The sequence below is a fragment of the Lagopus muta genome, chromosome 1, assembly GCF_023343835.1.
Source record: "Lagopus muta isolate bLagMut1 chromosome 1, bLagMut1 primary, whole genome shotgun sequence".
Taxonomy (NCBI): domain Eukaryota; kingdom Metazoa; phylum Chordata; class Aves; order Galliformes; family Phasianidae; genus Lagopus; species Lagopus muta.
In genome coordinates, this window is record NC_064433.1 from 154,015,324 (window position 1) to 154,035,547 (window position 20,224).

At 40.6% G+C, this 20,224-nt stretch overlaps 1 protein-coding gene across 6 annotated transcripts in view; it reads left to right on the forward strand.

Moving 5' to 3' along the window:
• The window catches only part of KLF12 (KLF transcription factor 12), a 264,660-nt gene that overhangs the window by 66,741 nt on the left and 177,695 nt on the right, over positions 1-20,224 (forward strand). For all 6 annotated transcript variants that reach the window (XM_048933311.1, XM_048933316.1, XM_048933313.1 and 3 more), the window contains exon 2: positions 8,766-8,829. In XM_048933311.1, the coding sequence (XP_048789268.1) occupies positions 8,809-8,829 (21 nt within the window). In that variant the 5' untranslated portion in view covers positions 8,766-8,808. The remainder of the gene's footprint in view (positions 1-8,765; positions 8,830-20,224) is intronic.

Sequence of the window (20,224 nt, forward strand, 5' to 3'; positions counted from 1 at the left end):
TGATGCAGTTTAGGAGCTTCCTCATAATTTCAAAACATGAGATAGGTGTGTTCCTGGGATTAAACCAGGGTTGGGTTTTGCCACAGGTGCATCTGTAGCTGCTGCTGCCAGTTAGCTTAACTGCTTTGTTAAGCAGTTTGTGTAATGTATGATGTCAGCTGTTACCTGCATATTAAAAAGTAATCAAAGGGAACTGATATAAATACAAAAACTTTGATTGTCAGGAAATCACTGATCTTGAACCTCAGAGAATTGGTGAATGTAGTTCTTAGTCATTCTTGTTTCTTCTTCCCAAGGATGGTTTGTACTGATTACAGATTTCAGTGGTTGACCAGAAATTGTTTCATTTGTCTTTGACAGAAGAGTGATGCTTAACAAGACCCTGTTCAAGCGGAGCAGTGTTCATAGCATCACATCTGCGTTGGTTTTCTGTTACACCTGGAATACTGAAAAAAATAAAAGTCCTGTGCTCTTTAGCAGAAGCCTTTTCTAATATCCATGCTTTGTATTATTATTAAATTATTTACTACCAAGTTATTATTTAGTTAGTTGCTGTACCCTCTTTTTCCTGCAAGATAATTAAGTATGATGAGCCCACTTGCTAGCTATTAGTGAGAGTGACAGGAGCATGAGTTGGGATTGATACACTTCCATGGCACAGAGTACAGAGCAGCCAGTCTGACTGAGATCCATTAAGTACAGGATGAAAACCCTTGCTTTTTACACTGAGCTTTCCTCTGTGCAATATAACATTGTTTCTCTGAAGCACTTTCCAGTCTGCTTTAATTAACTAAGCAATGCAACTTCCTTATCATTGTTAGCTTCTGATTTTGTAATGATTTTTTACAGTTTTATCTGTACTTCTGTTAAGTTCTGCTAGCTTTTATGTATCAGCTTGGTCTTCTTTTTCAATTAAGAGTGATTGCTGGAATGTGTGCAGTGTTACAGAATAGGGACTCAGGGCCTTGCACTGCATCTTTCTCTCCTTTAGCTGTAGAGGCACGAAGAGCAGCAAATGCAGATGTTGCTGTCTGTAGGTAGTTGGGATCACCCCAGTTGGAAGATGAGAACTGGGTGAGAACTTTATTTGCTAAGGTTACTCTTCAGGTTGAGCCTACCATTAAAGGGGGTTGTTGATTCCTGTTGGCCTGCAGAATGCAATGGCTCCTACAGCATGTAGATGGTAGTTGCTGCTGCCTCCTCCAGTTATCCCTTCCCCACTCCCCAGAATTTCTGTCTGGTTGCATGTGGAACTATCTGATAGGAGGTGTGAATATACTTTTCTTTAAAAAAATAAAATAAAATAAAGATAAGCATAGCAGCTGTGTCTCCTGTCAGAAATATGTGGGCTGTTAAAACAAGCAGAGAAGTGATTGGGGTAGGAAGGCTGAGGAAATACATGACCTGGTATGTAGCAGGTAGATCCTGTCTCCTAACAGTACACTTTTTCATGAGATTAATCATAGCTCGCACTGAGCTCTACAGAATATTGTAAAGGTTGAGCTGTTAGGACAGAGTTTCCGGTAGAAATTCTCAAGGAACAGTATTGGAGTCAATTTTATTCTTCTCAGTCCTTCCAAAGACATCAAGAGGATGAGTGTGGTTCAGTGACTTGCTTTGGGTTTTAAATTATTATTTAAAGATTTGTAGCTGCTGAATCTGCTAGTGGAGCTGTTTCAAGCTGTGGATGCTGCTGAATGGGAATATTATATATTCAGTTGTGTGATTTCTCCTTTTTTCCGAGCTTTTTGCCTACAGTATCTTGAGGGATAATTATTAGTAATAATGCTAGTCTGCACTTTCAGTAGAGGCCATGATAGGAGAAGAGCCATTAAAAATGATTAATGAAGACTACTGGTCAATTGATCAATTTTAGAGAGCTTACCTTCCTATTAAACCAGACACTCATCAGCCACGTTTGTATCATGCCAGCCAAATGGACTCGTAAAACTGATTAATGGCATTGCTGTTATCACATAGCGTACAGGGCTGTAGAGCCTCAATATGTGTAAAACTGTCACGCTGATTTTCATGAAAAAAAAAAGTGGTTGGGACACTCCTAACTGAAAACAAAGAAGGGTCCCAAATTGTAATGAATGCAGTGGGAAAACTTGATGGGAGCTGAGGGAAGGCAAGAATAGGAGCTGAGCACAACCACCCAATAGAGCAGCATGCGTTCAGCTGTGGCTTCCTTTTCTTTTGGAAGCATAACTGAGCCTGGAAGCAAGGTGGCTGGGCTTCTTTGGCATATATTGTAACTGGGAGCTCTGTGGTCATGTTTGCTTGTTTTTCTTTGTTCATTTTTCCCAACTTTGTAGTAAATTTTGACAGTGTGTCCTCTCCTAGCTGCAGCTGTGCCAGATGGCACGTTGGGCTTTTGTCACTTGTGTTTTGGAGCAACAGAATGGGCTTGCTTGAACAGTTTGCCAGGTTCTTTCTAACTTACCTTACCGTGATCAGTGTGGTGAGATGGGACTTGTGGATGGAACTCAGAGGAGATCGCTATCTGCCATCTGCAAGGGAGTCAGTGTGGATCTTACAGACTTCTTTTGGTAATACAGAAACAGACAGCCTCTGTAGCCATCTTTGTTGCCTATGGAAACATTTTTTTCTCTTTTAAAATGAGTTTACTAGGTGCAGCTCATTCTGTTGCTGCTTATTAAGTGGTTTTGCTATAAAAGCTAGCCAAGCATGCTTGGTACTGTGGTTAGGGGGAAGCAATGCGCTGTTTCATGCACACTGATGCTGGGTAGTGCAGATCTTTAACTTCTTTACAACTCTTTCAGAGCATAGAAGGAAAAGACATGACAGGGTTTATGTAAACTGCTACATATATATTGTATTACATATATACAAGGCTGGATGTGGCTCTGGGCAGCTTGGTCTAGTGGTTGGCGACCCTGCGCATAGCAGGGGGTTTGAAACTATATGATCTTTGAGGTCTTTTTCAACCCACAATCATTATTCTGCGATTCTATTATATAAACAGCATTCATTTTTTTTCTTCCTGCTTTGATTTTTCCATTGTCCTGGAATTTCCTGTAAGGCAACTGTGAAGAAACTCCCTAATAACTTTTGAGCCATGTAAATTTAGCATTTGGCATCCTGATGCAGGATTACTGGTTTTCACATTCTCTAACAGGTTAAGTCTTGAACACATTGCTGTGTTACCAAATGGCAGGATGCTCACTGCAGCTGGAGAGTGGTTTTTGACACAAGACTGCAGCTCAGGTGTGCTTGTTCCTTTTTTGGGCTTGTGGTGAGGGGCCTTATTTGTTCAGCCACTCTGTGTGTTCAGGTTGGGTGATGGCTGCCAGCACAAGAAATGTTGGATGCACGGTACAATCAGAAACCAATACTTTGCTGAGTTTCCTAAAGAAATGATGGCTCCTCCTTAAGCTCTTAATATTTCACTTACAACTGCATGTGAGTGCAAGAATTGTTTGTTCTTCTTTTGTTCTGGGATTCAGCAGCCCCTTGACAGGAAATCATAGAATCACAGAATGGCCTAGGTTGAAAAGTGATCACCTAATTTCAACCCCCCTGCTATGTGCAGGGTTGCCAACCAGCAGACCAGGCTGCCCAGAGCCACATCCAGCCTGGCCTTGAATGCCTCCAGGGATGGGGCATCCACAGCCTCCTTGAGCAACCTGTTCCAGTGTGTCACCACCTTCTAAATAAGGAAATAAGGAAAATCCTTGTTTTATTTTTAACTGGGTTAGGATATAAATGTAGATTATCTTGCAAGTTTGAGCAGAGTGTGAGTACTGCCTGCACCACAAGTAGAGCCAGCTAGGTTCTGTTCTGCAGCAGGAAGATATGACAACATGAAACCTGCCCAGTGAAATGCTTTCCTGTGCAATCTCTGTAGTCAATCCAGTCACTTCATTCATTCATCTCTCTGTTGGAGAGCTTTGGGCTTTGTCCCCTTCCCCACCACGATGGTAATGAAGAATCATTGGCAAGTCTTTATTCTGTTGTTCTGTATGGGGCATGAGCCGGAGTGCAAACAAAGTGCAGAAGCACTGTTTCAACCTGGAACTGAGGTGGCACTTGCCTTGGTATTACTGTTTTGTAATTAGTTTCAAGTGGAATAGTGATCTCAGAGAGTCATTATCGTTTTGAGAGTAGTATGTACAATTATATAGTTTTGCTGAAGAAAGTCTAAAATAAGAGGATAAAATGACTTCTCTTAATTCTCTCTTTGAGGGTTCAGAAATGTTTTCAGAGTTTGGCTGAAAGGCCCTGTGTTGTTTTGGTGATTGAGAGTGTGCTTTCTGCAGGTTCCTTAAGTCAGTTATTTACAAACAAGTAGTTGATCGATTCATCAGAATTCTGTGTCTGTGTTTTTTCATATATCTATGTATTACGTATTTTCATATATCTATAATCATATAAATGTGTGTATATATATATATTTTAAAAGTTGCAAGTAATTCTTCTACCAAGAAAGGGCCTGCTAAGTCCTTTGACTTCATGTGTGCAGAATGGTAAACAGGATTTTAACTTTAATGTGTAGTTTGAACTGTGTGTGAGGGTAGATGGTGATCTGAGAGACCTTGTGCTGTGTGTGTGCTGTGTAACACAGACATTTCCTTATGTCAGCAAGCTGTCCAAAGTGATGTGTGGCTGTGTTTATCAGAACCTTATTTTATTTAGATCTAACAGAAACCAATGCCATTCTACTTAGGATAGAGGTGCGAAGGGAATAGAGAGATTTCAGAGCTATCCATTCAATCAACAAAAAGCATGGAGGATAATCAGTGCTTTTACAATAACGATTCAAGGGGTTACGTTGTTTTGCTGCGATTTTCTCTGCTCCCTGCAATTTACAGCACTGCTCTGGATTGACCAGTGAATATTACCTAAATTCAGACGTTTGAGGACTATGTTCTTTCTATGTATTTTAACTACTCAAGCTGTTCAACCTTCACAAGGTTTCTTCTTTGCCACACCAGAATTCTCTGTGGACATGCATACAGTTGCAGATTTTTTCTTTACTGAAATACATTTTTCTCAGAATAACAATTCTCTAAAGTTATAGCACCAGAATTCTAGTATGTTTCTGTATATTATTTTTGCCAAACCATGCCCTTGATTCGTAGGGAGGTTGAAGTGCATCTGTAAGTCCCAGGAGATCCGAGACTGATCCTTGAAGCTGTTTGATTCTAAATAATTAATTAATGTCATATATGAGACCTGTAAAGAACAGTGTTTAATACTCTACTGGAAGTGTTCATAAGCACTCCTTGGAAGTTTAGCCATTGAATAAACCTTGTAAAGGGAGGAGGAGGAGATGGGTGGCTTGCAGCCTTCTTGCCAAGGCTGTATGTTCTGTTAGTGACAGCTTTGTCCACACCTGGCCAGCTGCAAATCCACTGTTGAAATACAACAGTTTAAAACACAACAGCTTTTACAGTCAGGTGGGTGAAGGATGCAGGTTCTCCTGCTGCCAAGACCTTAGTGGAACTGAGGTAGTCCCAGTTTATTGTAAAAGAAAAGCTGGTTTTGAAGGTGTCTCGCTGCCGGGGCTCCAAGTGAAGTCAAGGCAGACGCCGAGGAGGAGCTGCGTCAGCCTCCCCCTCAGCATCCCTGTCATGGTGCACCCCAGGGACTGAACTGGTGGCAGAGCTGCTGCTTCTCACCTTGAATCATGATGCATTTCAGTCAGCGTGTCTCTTCTTTCTCTATGCTGGATGTCATTCTTTGTGGGAGTCTGGATAAATATTTCAGTCTGTAGGAGTTCAGGAGAGCCTAGGTATCACCTAGCAACAAGCATCCCACTCTCTGCCTGCTGCTTCTCTTTAGTTTTATTAAAATATCAGTCTCTTTACTTTTATTAAAATATCAGAAGTTCAAAACTTAAGTTAACTTTCAGAAATATTTTTGAAATATTAGAGCAGCCTCAGGTATTTTTGTTACTGACACCACGTCAGAGTAACAAAGATATTGGGAGGTGCCGGTGGTCTCAGAGCAGGTAACTCAGTTTGCCTCATCTTAAGAGGAATTATCAAAGACAAGCAAAAACTTCAGCTGAGAACAGAATAAACTTTATGTTTGCAGTTGGGTTATCAGTGACAAAATGCGTCGTAGGTGCTCTTGTGATCCTGTTACTTGGCTCCACTTGCAGATTGTGCTGCCTCCTGACACCGGCTCACATTGCAGTTTCTTTTTCTCTACAGAAAAATTGGTGGCAAAGTATTTTGCCTAGTCTAAATTACAGCGGTGCAGAATCCAGTTTATGAAGATCTTTGGGGCGAGATCCAAGGAAAGAAATGTAGGTACTTGAGTGCAGGTGTATGTAAAATTTTGGGTAGGCAGATACAGTACAGTGATGTGCTGAATTTTATCTTATCCTGTCCCTTATTGCTTCTGAATGGAAAGTCCTGTCTGCTTTACAGAGTTCACAGATTTCTCTGCAAGAACCAGAAATGTGGGAAACAAAGGAGGTAAGTTGACAAAACAAGGGAGAATGGTTTTAAGCTGAGACAGGAGAGGTTTAGGTTAGATATTAGGAGGAAGTTTTTCACACAGAGTGGTGACGCACTGGAACAGGTTGCCCAAGGAGGCTGTGGATGCCCCATCCCTGGAGGCATTCAAGGCCAGGCTGGATGTGGCTCTGAGCAGCCTGGTCTGGTGGTTGGTGACGCTGCACACAGCAGGGGGTTGAAACTAGGTGATCATTGTGGTCCTTTTCAACTCAGGCCATTCTATAATTCTGTGATAAGCATGTGGCTACTGTTAGCATACAGGTAGCCATTCTCAACACTGCATTGATGGCAACCACTTTTCTTTATGTGGTACACTGCTAAAAGTGTACTTTCAATTATTCTGCTGCATCTGATGATTAGGATGGCCTTGGCGAGTTTGGGAGTAGTCACTCTTTGTCTTCATGAAGCTGGATGTGACTCGAGGCTTTTGAGAGGGATTGTAAGGGGATTTGTTGAAAGGGTTTGCAAGTTCAGATTTGAGAGTTTTGAAGAATAAAAGTGCATATATTTTTTAAAGTAAAATAAATGATTCAAGACAGTGATTCAGAGGTATGGTTATATCCTAATACGGGTTTTACTTTGTAGAGAGGAAAGTTAAGCAAATTACTACTTTGTAACATAGTTGATATTGTCTGTGTATGTGTGTTCTACCTTACATATCCGAATTAGAAAAAGGATGTGTATGACATGAGGAGTACTTCTAAGGAATTTACTTAAAAACTAACAGTACATAAAACAGATAGTGAAATGATACTTGTATGAACTTGATCTTGTCTAGAAACAGACAAAAATATAAAAAATACATATAAAAACATTCTCTACAAAGAAGAGTAGCCTCCATTTGTCTATGAATGTCTAGCATGATTGTCCTAAAAGTCTTCCCATGTTCCTTACTCTAGCCCTCTCTACTAAGCACTGGGGACGCCAACCGGATGAAAAAGAGTTGTTTCCAAACTGGACTTCTAAAATTTCTGTTTACTTTTTACTTTTTTTCTTGACATAGGAGGAGCAATCTATTGCTCAGTGGTATGACACAGGACAGAATCAGTGCATGAGATCTGCAAGGACAGACGGCCCTGTTTCTCATGTACATTTCCATGTCATTTCATTTCAAGTCAAAGGTGTACAACACTTCTAAAAATGAGGCTGTTCATTGAGCAGGTGTTTTCAGATAGAGATTTACCTCTCAGTACCTTTGTGATACTAAGGAGCATAGTTTAGTGGGCAGTATTGGTGTTAGGTGGACAGTTGGACTGGATGATCTTAGTTATCTTTTCCAATCTTAATGATTCTGTGATTCTCTTCACCCATAAACAGCCTAAAAAAGTCACGGTTAAGTTATTTGGCCTATATGTGTGGAATCTGTGGCCAGTGCTCATTGCTCATCACCATCACTGCTCTTTGCCACCCTTGCTGGCCATCTCAGTGCTAGGAGGCTGATTCCTGTTCTATCGTCAAACTATGTGTTCTGTATTTTGGGTGTCCTGGATTGTGTTTTGGGCTGTGGGGTGGTTGCAGTGCTGGAACTGCTTGTGCTTATCAATGAGTCCATACAGTAGTACTTCCATGAGCTTGGAGTGCATTAAGGAGAGAGATTGCAGTGATGTGGTGTGTGGAAGGAAATGAAAGATGGGCAATTCGTTGCTTTTTGTAAATTGTAAATCATGCAAACTTGAAGAAAATGAATAAGCAAAGGCAGAAAATGAATAAGCAAAATTATTGCTAAAGAAGTATGGTTTTTTTGTGAAGGGCAATTGTGCATGATTTGGTAATGCAAACATGGTCATGGTTGTGATTAGCTACATAACTGTGTTTTAGTTTTAGTTTTGAAGCACATATCTATGCTTTTTTCTATTGCCATAGCCACAGTAACCTAAGAAGACTGCCAGCATTCATGTGTTTTCGTGAAGCTAAGTTGCATTGCAAAGTTTGCCTCTACAAACATGATGCAAACATAATTTGAAGAATAACTGCAAGCAGCTTAGAAACAAACAACTCTGAGAACACTGAATAAAATAATTTGTTAACAGGAAATATATAAATCTTTCTCCAATATAGTTAATATAGTTGTATCATAATAATCCAGTTTTATTTTAAAAATCTTACTGTTCTTCTAAGCTATTTCACTGCAAAACAGAAGTCTGTGGTTACCTTTTTACCTATATATATATATATATATATATATGTAGTAATATTTGAGAATTTAATTAATAAGCCAATAAGAAAATAAATCAATCATATGCCAACTAAGTTATTCCTTTTTTTTCTTTTCAGGATTGAAGTGGATCTAGGGACGAATGGATGACTGAATATTCATATGAAGAGGAAAGCCATAAAAGTTGGTTGATATTTTTACAGCCATATGCATTATACATATTACTGCCATTATAAAAAATCACAGTATATTGCAAAACAGAATGGATGAAGCAACCAGTCAGAGTTTCATGTGCTATATTGTCTTTCCTGCAGGGGACAACTTTAGCTTGATGTAACTGTAGCTTAATGCAACAGTTTCTGAGTTTAAAAAAACAAAAACAAAACAAAAATAAAAACACAACAGAAGAAAGCAAAGAAAAAAAAAAAGAAACAAAAGCTACAGACCTGAACATTCAAATGAAAAGGTAGTAGTGCCCTTAAGGAAATGAGTGGTGTCATGCCATAGAGATCAGGTGTTTGAATGGTCAGACACACAGCAGGGTGTGTTATTCTTGTGCACAGGGATGTAGGGTGAATGGGTTAGGTGTTATCTTCCATTACGTATGATGACTGTGAAGCTTAATATATTGCTGTGTGGCAGTCAGGTACCACACTGACAAATGCCATGTAAGTCAAATAGGATATGATGTTTTAGTAAATACCTTGGTGCTTTGCTTTCTTACCATGCCGAGATATGTCATACCACCTGTTTTTTCTATGGTAGATGGAGAGGAAAAACTATTAGTGGATCTCTGTGTATTACTGAATTTATTGTTATGTTTCATAAGATGATAGAATTCAGCAGGACTTGATATTTGTCAGTCTGACCTGTTGGTGAACTATGAACTTTGACTGGGATGCTGTGTTAACCAGTGCCAGCTAAGGATGTTTAGACAAAGCTGACCGTACCTGAGTTTGCACCAGATGAAACAAATTGCAGTGGCAGATGCAATGCACAAGGCAGTGAAATGCAGTGCAACAGCTCTGTTAAGTAAGGGATTGTGGAAACTATTTGTTGAGAAGGGATGTGTCATAGTAGAAAAGTTCTTTTCCAGACAGTTTTTCTTCATCCCCTGAACCTTGGACAGGGGCAGGAACAATCAAAGAAACAGAAATCAAGGTTCTCCAAAAGTGCAGTTGACTACCAGAAATGTATAGCTCTATTTGACCAAAGTATTTAAGTAGGGCTAATATTGTCATGTATCACAAAGATAATTTGGTCATATCAGTACTTGAGTGGCTCAGATGTTTTACAGTTTACTGACAGCTGACTTAGTTATGGAAGACTTAAATTCCCAGATTAGTTTTTTTAGTGTTTGCAACAAGTAAAAGATGCATTGTTCCTAACTAACTGAATTTTCACAAGGAGCACAAGTCTTGAGTGAAGCGTCTGTGTCCTTGATCCCAACCTCCTGATACAACAGCCATCGAAATAGTGTTTAGTTTAGAAACATCTGTAGTACATCTGCATTTTATACCACAGGTTCCTGAAAACCTCCAGGGGCCAAATTTAAACCTTAATAGAGTTGACAAGTAGTATTATTGGTTCTGTGGCATAATTCATTTCAAGGATCAGGGCCTGTATTCCCAGATACGAACCAGCAGTTGCTGTCTGTGAAAGCCAGCATACAGAGTCTTAAGGAATTTCTCTGATTTAATTGCTGACACATCCATCCATGGCTGCTCTCTGTACAGATATGTATGATAGCTTGGGATAGCATGACATCGTGGAGGAGCAAACACTTCCCTGCTCAGAGCTCTTGGTGTATAAGTAGTAGTAAATAGTAGAAAGACTGATACCATTGAGACTTTGCTTGCATCTTACAGAATGAGAGTGACAAAATTCTGCACATACGGGCTAAAAGGCGGGGATAATGATGATGCTTCGCTGGCAGAAAGTTAATGAGAGGTTGTCAGTACCCTCTTACTATCTCTAAGTTATTTCTGGATATTGGAGTTGGAGTGGGTTCCACATACTGTCCAAAAACAGGATAAGACAACACAACCACGGTGTAATAACATTTGTGTTGGAGGAGAAACATGTTGAGACTAGAGGGCCATACTATGTATTTGGCCTGGGATGTGACACTAGGGCAGAAAAAATTAAAGATCTGTCAGATCCACAAGATTGGCTGTTGTAAGCAGGAGAAAGTCAGAATGTTCCTTGAGTTCATATGGCCATTTTCCAAATCTCTTGGAAAAGACTGTAGTGGTGTGAGAAATGCAGCACTTCTAGCTCTGTATCTCTGATCCTTTTTCTTTTGTTTATTTGACTCAGTGTGGAGGGATGGCAGGAAGAAGAGGAGAAATGGGATGACCTCTTTCTTTTCATAGCATACTTCTACTCTCATGTTCCTCTGATATCCCTCAGTAATCATGGGGTGGCTGTGCAGAATATGTGCAGATAAGGGAGAGAATGCGGCATTATTTCATTGTGTGTTATCAGTTTGGCAGTCTTTGCAAACGTAGGGCTCTGAATCCAGCTGTTAATCTTTATGATTAAGAAAATACCATGATTAAATCATGTAGCCGAACAACGAAAAACAAATGGTTTTTTTTTGTGGAATTACTCAAGGTCTGAGACAAAAATCCTTGTCTGTGAAGACTGATTCCAGAAAAATTAAGCAACAGAGGTGGATGCTTTTAAGATCAGTTGATAAAATTCTGACTCCAGTGGGGAGAAGACTGGAGGATTTTAACCAGCATCCTGGTTTTCAGTTTATTGTACAGCTGTGAAAATGCTGCTTAGCTAAATAAGTTTTGAAAACCAAGATTTTTCTACTAACATGGAATGAGTATGTTGGTATATCGTCGGTAGTGTAAAGATCTTGGATTACATCATCTGTATGCTGTATCTTTATTTTTAAACTCTCTGATGGTCTCCTTCAAACCATATCACGATGTGTGTAAATTTACTTTTATGTAAATAACTGATATCTAGCCATATATGTAATTTTGGATGAAATAGGGACTTAATGTTTTATTTTTCATAAAATAATGTCAGATGAATCCTTCACAGCAAAGTAAGAAACATGCATGACAAACTTGATGGCATGCCGTGCGTATTGGAATGGTTCTGTGTTGTCTTTAACAGTGTCTGAATCCAGAAATACAGTTTTTTGTTGAATATGGCATTTAAGATTTACATTTTTCAGTCTACATTGATTGAATGTGAATTTATAAAGAAGAGAGGTGTAGAAGCTGATGAGGAATTTGATAATTGGCAGGGAGAAGCTAGAGCTCCGAAAGTCCTAGGCAGCAATATTAAGACCGCAGGGCAAAAGAAGTGGGTAGGCTTGAAAGGTGGTCAGAAAGCTTAACTTAAGGACAGAAGAGGGGAGAAGTTGCTTAGATTAACAGACCTGCCTTTTCAGTGAGTGGTCCTGGGTGCAATCTCCCAGTCAGGCTGTGGTTTTATGGACAGCCTACTTCTGGACGGCTCCTTTGATCAAACTTAAAATATTCTAAATTATTTAAGGTCGTGCTCAAAAAATGTGGAACACACAGAATTGTACTGAATTGATTGCTGCTAGGAGCTGGCTGCTTGTTTTCTTGAAGAGGTCCGTGTGACAAACCTGAGAAGTGAGAATGTAACCAGTGTGTCATCTCTTAATAAGAAAGAGAAAACTTTTGTCCAGCAATATCAGTTCAGCGTCACCTTCCTCAACTGCCATGCAGAGCAGGATGTGTGAGAATGAGGACATGTTGCTGACGTGGTGAGAGCAGGGCTGATATTCAGGTTGGGTGAATGGGCTGGCAGGAGACTCATCAGGGTCAGCAGAAGATGTGAAGTCCTGCACATGGGGAGAAACAACTCCACAGAGGGCAAGTCCCTGAGATGTCTGATGTATCCTTGAAGCTGCCCTTTTGAATGGAGTTTGGTCTTGTTGGACTTCAGTCTATATTTTACTGTGATTTTAGAGTTTGATAATGATAAAGGTGATTGTTTTTGTTATTAATGTATATTTGAGGAGTTTTTATGTTGTTATTTGCATAATGTATCCTGCTGTCACAATACTGGTAGCAGCGTGGCAGTGTTTGGTTTTTGTCACCTGCTTTCTCCTCTCTATCGTTTGCAAGCACTTTTCCTAGAAAGGGAACGACTGCTCTTAAGTGATCTTTCACATCTAACAATGTTCAATGGATTATTGGAGTATGACTGCAGATAGAAGTATCAACAGGATAAAATGCATTAATCTCAAGAGAGTTATCTTGCACTAGCCATCAATCCTTCCTTTCTGTCATGTTCTTTTCAATGTAGATTACGGCGAAGAGGCTGCAGTTTGATGTTTTGTTTCATTATTATTATAAATACCTTGGATAAAAAAAATATAACAAGCAACCACTTAAAAATGACCATTGGCCTGATTGAGCAGGGCACAAAGCCTGGAAAGTTCTTTGGGTTTCATCTGCTGGGTAGCATTTGTTGAGATCTGTCCCTTAGCAATCCGTTGGTGGTTACTATTTAATGGATGCTCAACAGCTAAAACAGATAGCAGAGTGTTTGCTGTCTGGGGTCCACTCATATACACAGAATAGAGCTGCTTTTACTTTTAATCATTTAAAGATATAAAGGACTCTGAAATGGTAACATGGGAGGAAAATTTTACTTTTTCCAAAACCTTGTATTCGGAAAAGGGAGATGCAGCAGAGATGCTCTGTTTTGTTCTGTCCCTTAAAATGATCATGTGCAGCACATTGGGTCTTGGCTCTGTTCTATTCATTTCCCCACTGTTCTGCTGTGTTGACAATGCTCTTCAGCAGCTGGCTTGGGGCAAGTATCCAAAACACACCCACATATATACACATAAAACCAGTTCATCAGACTTAGGGACAAATCATGCTTGGTGTTTGACTCGTGACCTGAGCTTGTTTAAACCAAGTTGGATTTTAATTTTGGGGCTTTTTGTGCTTTTATTTTATTCTTGCCAATGTGGACTGGGGACAGAGGTCTATGAAAGATCATAACCATTGCTTTAAAACTCACATCACAAAACAAAAATGTATTTGCAGAAGTGTTACTTCAGACGAATACAAAGTAGTGGTTAAAGGTAGTTGTGGTTTTTCTGTACCCTCAAACTTCAGAAGGGCTTCCATGTCAAAGCCTCGTCTACTACAAAAGCCTCAAACTTCAGTGTAAAATCAATAAATAAAGAGGTTCTTATATATAATGAATAAGGTTATGTTTTCAAGTTGTCAGTGCAGAGCTGTCCAGGAGGCTTTGCTAAGAATCAGAGAAATGTCTTTGGCTTAGCAGCTGCTCAGTGGTGGTATTGTGGGGCTTGCATCCTGGTGGCTGCACAGGTTTCTGTTATGCTTGGAACAGCTGTGGGATGATTCAGGTGCATCGACTTTGCAATGGTTCTTGAATTACAATCCTATTTATTAAATATGTTTTGTAAACTGGAGAAGTGGAGAATTGCTTTAAAAAAGCAAGGCAGCAATATCTGTGTAAGATGGCATGGGGGAGAAGCAGCAGCTTCATGTTGTAGTGCAGTGTAGCTTGTAGGAGAGCGATTAGTCTAGAAGTGACACAGTGTAACCAAACTATGGAATATTTCTAATAAGCAAGTTATTTTCACAGTGTGTGTTGCTGAGATTACTAAATCACAGCATACTGTAAAGGTAAATCTTGCTGTTGTCGCCTAGATCATTGCTCCACAAAATGCTATCCGACAATAATGAGCCAGCTAGTAAATTGTGGATGTATGGGAAAGCTGTGTTTAAGGATCTGATTCATTTGACATAACTCAGTATAGTAGGATGCCTGTTAAACTACTTTTGAAAGTTAGTAGATGTCTCCTTACTATTTTAGTTAGTAAATGTGTTGACATCTATCACATTACTAATTACTGTTGATTGTAAAGCTTCCTTTATGATTACTTGACCTTTTGAGCTTAAGTTCTTCCTGTAATGAATGTCTTTCTGTAACCATTACTTTGCTTTTTCAGTGTTTTCTTTTGAAATTCATTTAGAAGTAAAAGCCAAAGAAACCCTTCACTTTGAAAAGTCTAACCAGAGCTGAGAACAGTTAGAAAAAACTAACTACTGAATATAAAATGACAGATTGCTTTATAATGCAGACAACTTTAATAGCGGTTTCTGGGACTTTGAAATAGTTGGCTGTGTTAATGATACTGGGAGAGGGAGAGGAAACGTACTACACAGTGCCTGCCTCTTGGGAGAAACTGAAACAGATGCTGTAACCTCATGTGGTCTCTGAAACACATCTTAAAAACTGTATTATGATGGAAGCAGCATGAAAATCAAGTTCAGAAATCTTGACTTGCACGTTTCCTCAGTTCTGGCTGCTGTGTGAAAGCAGAGGGTGTCTGCTGCAAGTGGTGGGCTCTGTGGCTACAGGGGGGACAGATTTGGAGTGTTTGGTAGGACCATACTGGTACAGGTTTGTCCCCATGGTTACCAAATATGCCTGGAATGATCCATCACCCAAACCATAGGCTAGTTTGTGTTTTGGTGAAAGCTAGTTTGAACGGGAGCTGGAAAGTGAACTGAGTGTATTACTGTTGTAGCTTAGATCAGGAAGTGCATCCATGAATCTTGTCTCTGTGATTTGGTGACTGCTTGCTTGGCTGTGGGCTGCTCATGCTGGCTTGCTAAACAGGAGCTAAACTGAGAGATGCGCTCTGAAAGCTCATCTCACATGCTCTGATTTCTCACAGTCTAAAGCAAAGTAAATCCCCCAAAAGATATGGGCTATGGGTGTCTTCAGAAAATTTGTCTCACTGAGGAGTTCTTTCCTGTTGCATGGTGATGCTTGCTGATGGAGACAGGCTGGTGGTGCTGCTGGGTGAGTGCCACAGAGGCCTACCAGCTGGGGAGACACTCTGTATTTCTGTCTGTATTTCATGCTGTTTTCAAACTAGCTACTTTGGTTCTTTTACCCTTGTTGCTCCTGATGAAGACTAGTCCTAAGTGACAGGACAGAGTCCACAGGGAGCTGGATTGCAAATGCTTGGATCCTTTCACTTTTAACTCAGTGATTTTGCTGAAGGTTCCTGTCATCAACAAGCTGACAAGCAGGAGCAGGCATCTCCAGAGGGCAGTTCTTCCCACTGGATTCCTTTTTTTCCCTGTAAGAAAAGACATCTGCTGCCTGAAAAATATTCTGGCCCAGACATCATGAGCATACGGGGCTCTGCTTTGCAAGACTTTTTCTTCAGTCCATGGGTTTTCAGAGCATCACTGAGCATCCCTGCTCTTGCATTCTGCCTGCTCTGCTGTAACACGTCCTCATGGGAACGAAAGAGCAGCCACTTAGCTCATTTCACCTTTTATTCCTAGAGCACTTAAAGAACAATTATACTAATTCTAATAATGACTAAATTTATAGTACTCCAGAGAGAGAAGCACAAGGCGTTTAATTTCCCAGCAGTTTGACAAGACCATTTTGATGTATTTTCCAAAGTGCGACACAAATTACCAAAGTGGGGAGAAAAATGTTTAAATTCATACTCTCAGGTTTTTTGTTTCCAAGAAGCTGAATACCGTTCAGTTGGGCATTGTCCATCAAATAAAACAAGTTGAAACCAGAGATTTACAGAAACTTAATTCTTCCTTTTCTTAATTGCCCATTTCCAGTCATTAGTTATCAGAGTTTAAGTGCTTACCTGGAAAGTAAGAATACTTTTTGAGGGATTTGTTTTTTTTCAGAACCATGAAGCAGCACAGCTAACTGCAATTTGGAGTTAATCTTTAGTTCTCAACAAGAAGGGAAAAAATATGGCTCTTGGTCTGCACAGTCATACTGATTAAGAAACATTGAAACAGAAATGGAAATACTACATGTACTTTACTGCTTTCCCTTTCCTACCTACCTGACAATAAATGCTGAATGCTAGAAATAAGTGTATATTTTTGACATGTCATGGGGAGAATAATGTCAAACAATGCAATTTGTCAGTTCTCACAGGAAGGCATAGAGTAATGCGTTAGAATTCAGTAGCTAGCACGTAAGGAGAAGGCAGTTATTTTAATACTGATATCCACTGCTCGCAGACCTGAATAATGATTGTAAGGAATACGGTATTTCATGTACCCAAGGACATGTGTCTGAAGGAGAAAATAAGCTCCTGGTATTAATCTAAGTGTTGACCTGCTTGTATGCTTCCCACATGGCATGTCAGATGTAGTCTTGGTGATTCATTAAGCCTTTCTTCTTCATGGGTGTAGTGATGAGTCATGAAAGGGCAAGTTTTCTGCTTTTGAGGTTGTTACCTTCTTTTGAACTTTGCTGTTTACCTAGATTTTTTGTTATTGCTTCAGTTCAGTTTGATAGCAGTCCTCTACAGCTGTGATTTCTACAGTCAGAAGTAAAGGATGTGTAGGCATAGCTCAACTGAAAAGAAAAGCCTTAGCTTTTGAGCATATATAAAGATGCGCTGGCTCTCTGCCTGAATTCCTAAGTCATATAAGAACATTTCAGTATTATTAAAAAGCAGACAAAAAACTTCAGTATTATCAAAAAACAGACAAAAAACTCACGAAAAAATCCAGAGGAAGAAAAACAACAAAAAAGATGTTGTCCTAGAAATAGTGAGATTCAAAGCAATACCAGTGCTTCTGCTTTTTTTTTTCTTCTTTTTTTTTTCCTGTCTTTTAGGGAGATGATGCCCCCCCCAATACACATGTGTTTGGATTTAAGTCTGAGTTGTGTTTAAAACTATGTGGGCTTGGGCTTTGGTGGTTATTCATTGAGGACAGATGATGATAAGACTGCGTCTTGCAAATTAAGAAATAAAGAGCTTCTGTCGGTCTTCAGAAAATGAAAATTAACTTAGATGTGTAGGTAGTCTTATTAAGTGCAGTGATACTGAGATGATGTTTGCTGAACTACTCTGTGGAGATTTTACATAATGGATGAGATACAGGAGCTCCAGGCTGCATGACAGTGGAGTTTATTCTATCAGTGAATGTAAAACAAGTGAATTGCCTTAATAATCTCTGCAGAGAGCAAGGATAATGTTTTTTATATGCAGAAAGAGTCAGAGATTTTGTAATCCTGGCTATTGGTGTACAAGGAGCCAAACTTTTCTTTAGAATAATCTGGATCCTTTTAACATACTGTCTTACTCAGTTCATGTGAAGTTCTTTAGGAATGACAAGTGAATGTACATCTCTCTGTGAAAATATGGCTTTTACGCAGTTAAAATATGCTATCTGTTGATAAGTCATGGCTCGATAAAAGAGGCCTGGAAGAGGTTGTGTAATTATCTCAACAGCTATGTATTTAAGTATATGGAAAGCATTTATAAATCAAGCTCACCTACTATTTACTCCTGTAGTGGCAATAACAGTAATCTCAAAAATTTAGAACCTTCATAATTTTGAAGTGGTTTATGTTGGGAAGATGTTTTAATATTAATCATAGAATCATAGAATTATTGAATGGCCTGGATTGAAAAGGACCACAGTGATCATCTAGTTTCAACCCCCCTGCTATGTGCAGGGTCACCAACCACCAGACCAGGCTGCCCAGAGCCACATCCAGCCTGGCCTTGAATGCCTCCAGGGATGGGGCATCCACAGCCTCCTTGGGCAACCTGTTGCAGTGCGTCACCACCCTCTGTGTGAAAAACTTCCTCTTAATATCTAACCTAAACCTCCCCTGTCTCAGTTTAAAACCATTCCCCCTTGTCCTATCACTATCCCCCTTGTAAACAGCCGTTCCCCCTCCTGTTTATATGCTGCTTTCAAGTACTGGAAGACCACAGTGAGGTGTCCTTGGAGCCTTCTCTTCTCCAACCTGAACCAGCCCAGTTCTCTCAGCCTTTCCTCATAGGAGAGATGCTGCAGCCCTCTCATCATCTTAGTGGCCCTCCTCTGGACCTGCTCCAAGAGCTCCACGTCCTTCCTGTAGTGGGGATCCCAGGCCTGGACGCAGTACTCCAGATGAGGCCTCACAAGAGCTGAGTAGAGGGGGACAATCACCTCCCTCTCCCTGCTGGTCACCCCTTTGTTAATGCAGCCCAGGATACAGTTGGCATCATTAACATCAAGAGGTTTCAGACTTTAATTTCACCCATTTTGTTCACCCATTTTGATTATTGTGGGTTTTTTGTTGTTGTTGTTCTTGTTTTTATTTTATTTTATTTTTTTTCCCCATACCTCGGTTGAAGATATTTTTCAGTGTGGAATATGAATGAAGGAAATTCTGAAATGGTAGATCAGTTAAATGTAGATGGTAATAATAGCACTCAGCTGCCATTGTGTGCTTCTCAACTACATATTTGACTTCAGGCAAGGGTTTGCCTTCTGTTTTACTCAGAATATGTATGTGCCATCACTCTTTGATCTGTAGCAAGTATATGTATCAAGGCTACTTACCACCATTTGCCAGAAGGAAGAGATTTAGTGTTGGGCGTAGCAAGTTTCCAAAACAATGAATTATGTCATAGAATCATAGAATCACAAGGTTGGAAACGACCTACAAGATCATCTAGTCCAACTGTCCTCATCACCATTGCCACCACAAGCACTCAACCATATCTTGCAGCACGTCATCCAGACGCCTCTTGAACACTGCCAGGGACGTCGACTCCACCACCTCCCTGGGCAGCCATTCCAGTGCCTGACCACTCTCTCAGAGAAACAGTTCTTCCTTATGTCTAATCTAAACCTCCTCTGATACAACTTGCGGCCATTACCCCATGTCCTGCTCGTTGCTTGGCAGAAGAGGCCAAACCCCTCCTCATCACAGCCTCCCTTCAAGAAGTTGTAGAGTGCAGTGAGGTCTCTCCTGAGCCTCCTCTTCTCCAGACTAAACAATCCCAGCTCCCTCAGCCGCTTCTCATAAGACTTGTGCTCCAGTCCCCTCACCAGTTTTGTTGCCCTTCTCTGGACACGCTCCAGGACCTCAACATCTTTCCTGTAGTGAGGGGCCCAAAACTGAACGCAGTACTCAAAGTGCAGCCTCACCAGTGCTGAGTACAGGGGGATGATCACCTCCCTGCTCCTGCTGGCCACACTATTTCTAATGCAGGCCAGGATGCTGTTGGCCCTCTTGGCCACCTGGGCACAATGTCGGCTCATGTTCAGCCGAGCATCAACCAACACCCCCAGGTCCCTTTCCTCTTCACAGTCATCCAGCCACTCATCCCCAAGCCTGTAGTGCTGCATGGGGTTGTTGTGGCCAAAGTGCAGGACCCGGCACTTGGCCTTGTTGAACCTCATCCCATTCACCTCAGACCAGCGATCCAGCTTATCCAGCTTATCCAGATCCCTCTCAAGGGCCTCCCTACCCTCAGGCAGATCGACACCACCTCCCAGCTTGGTGTTGTCTGCAAACTTACTGAGGGTACACTCAATCCCCTCATCTAGATCATCAATAAAGACATTAAACAAGATGGGCCCCAGTACCAACCCCTGGGGAACACCACTCGTAACAGGTCACCAGCTGGACTTAACTCCATTAACCACTACCTGCTGGGCACAGCCCTCTAGCCAGTTCCTTACCCAAAGAAGGGTATACCTGTCCAGGCCACAGGCAGCCAGTCTCCCCAGAAGAAGCCTGTGAG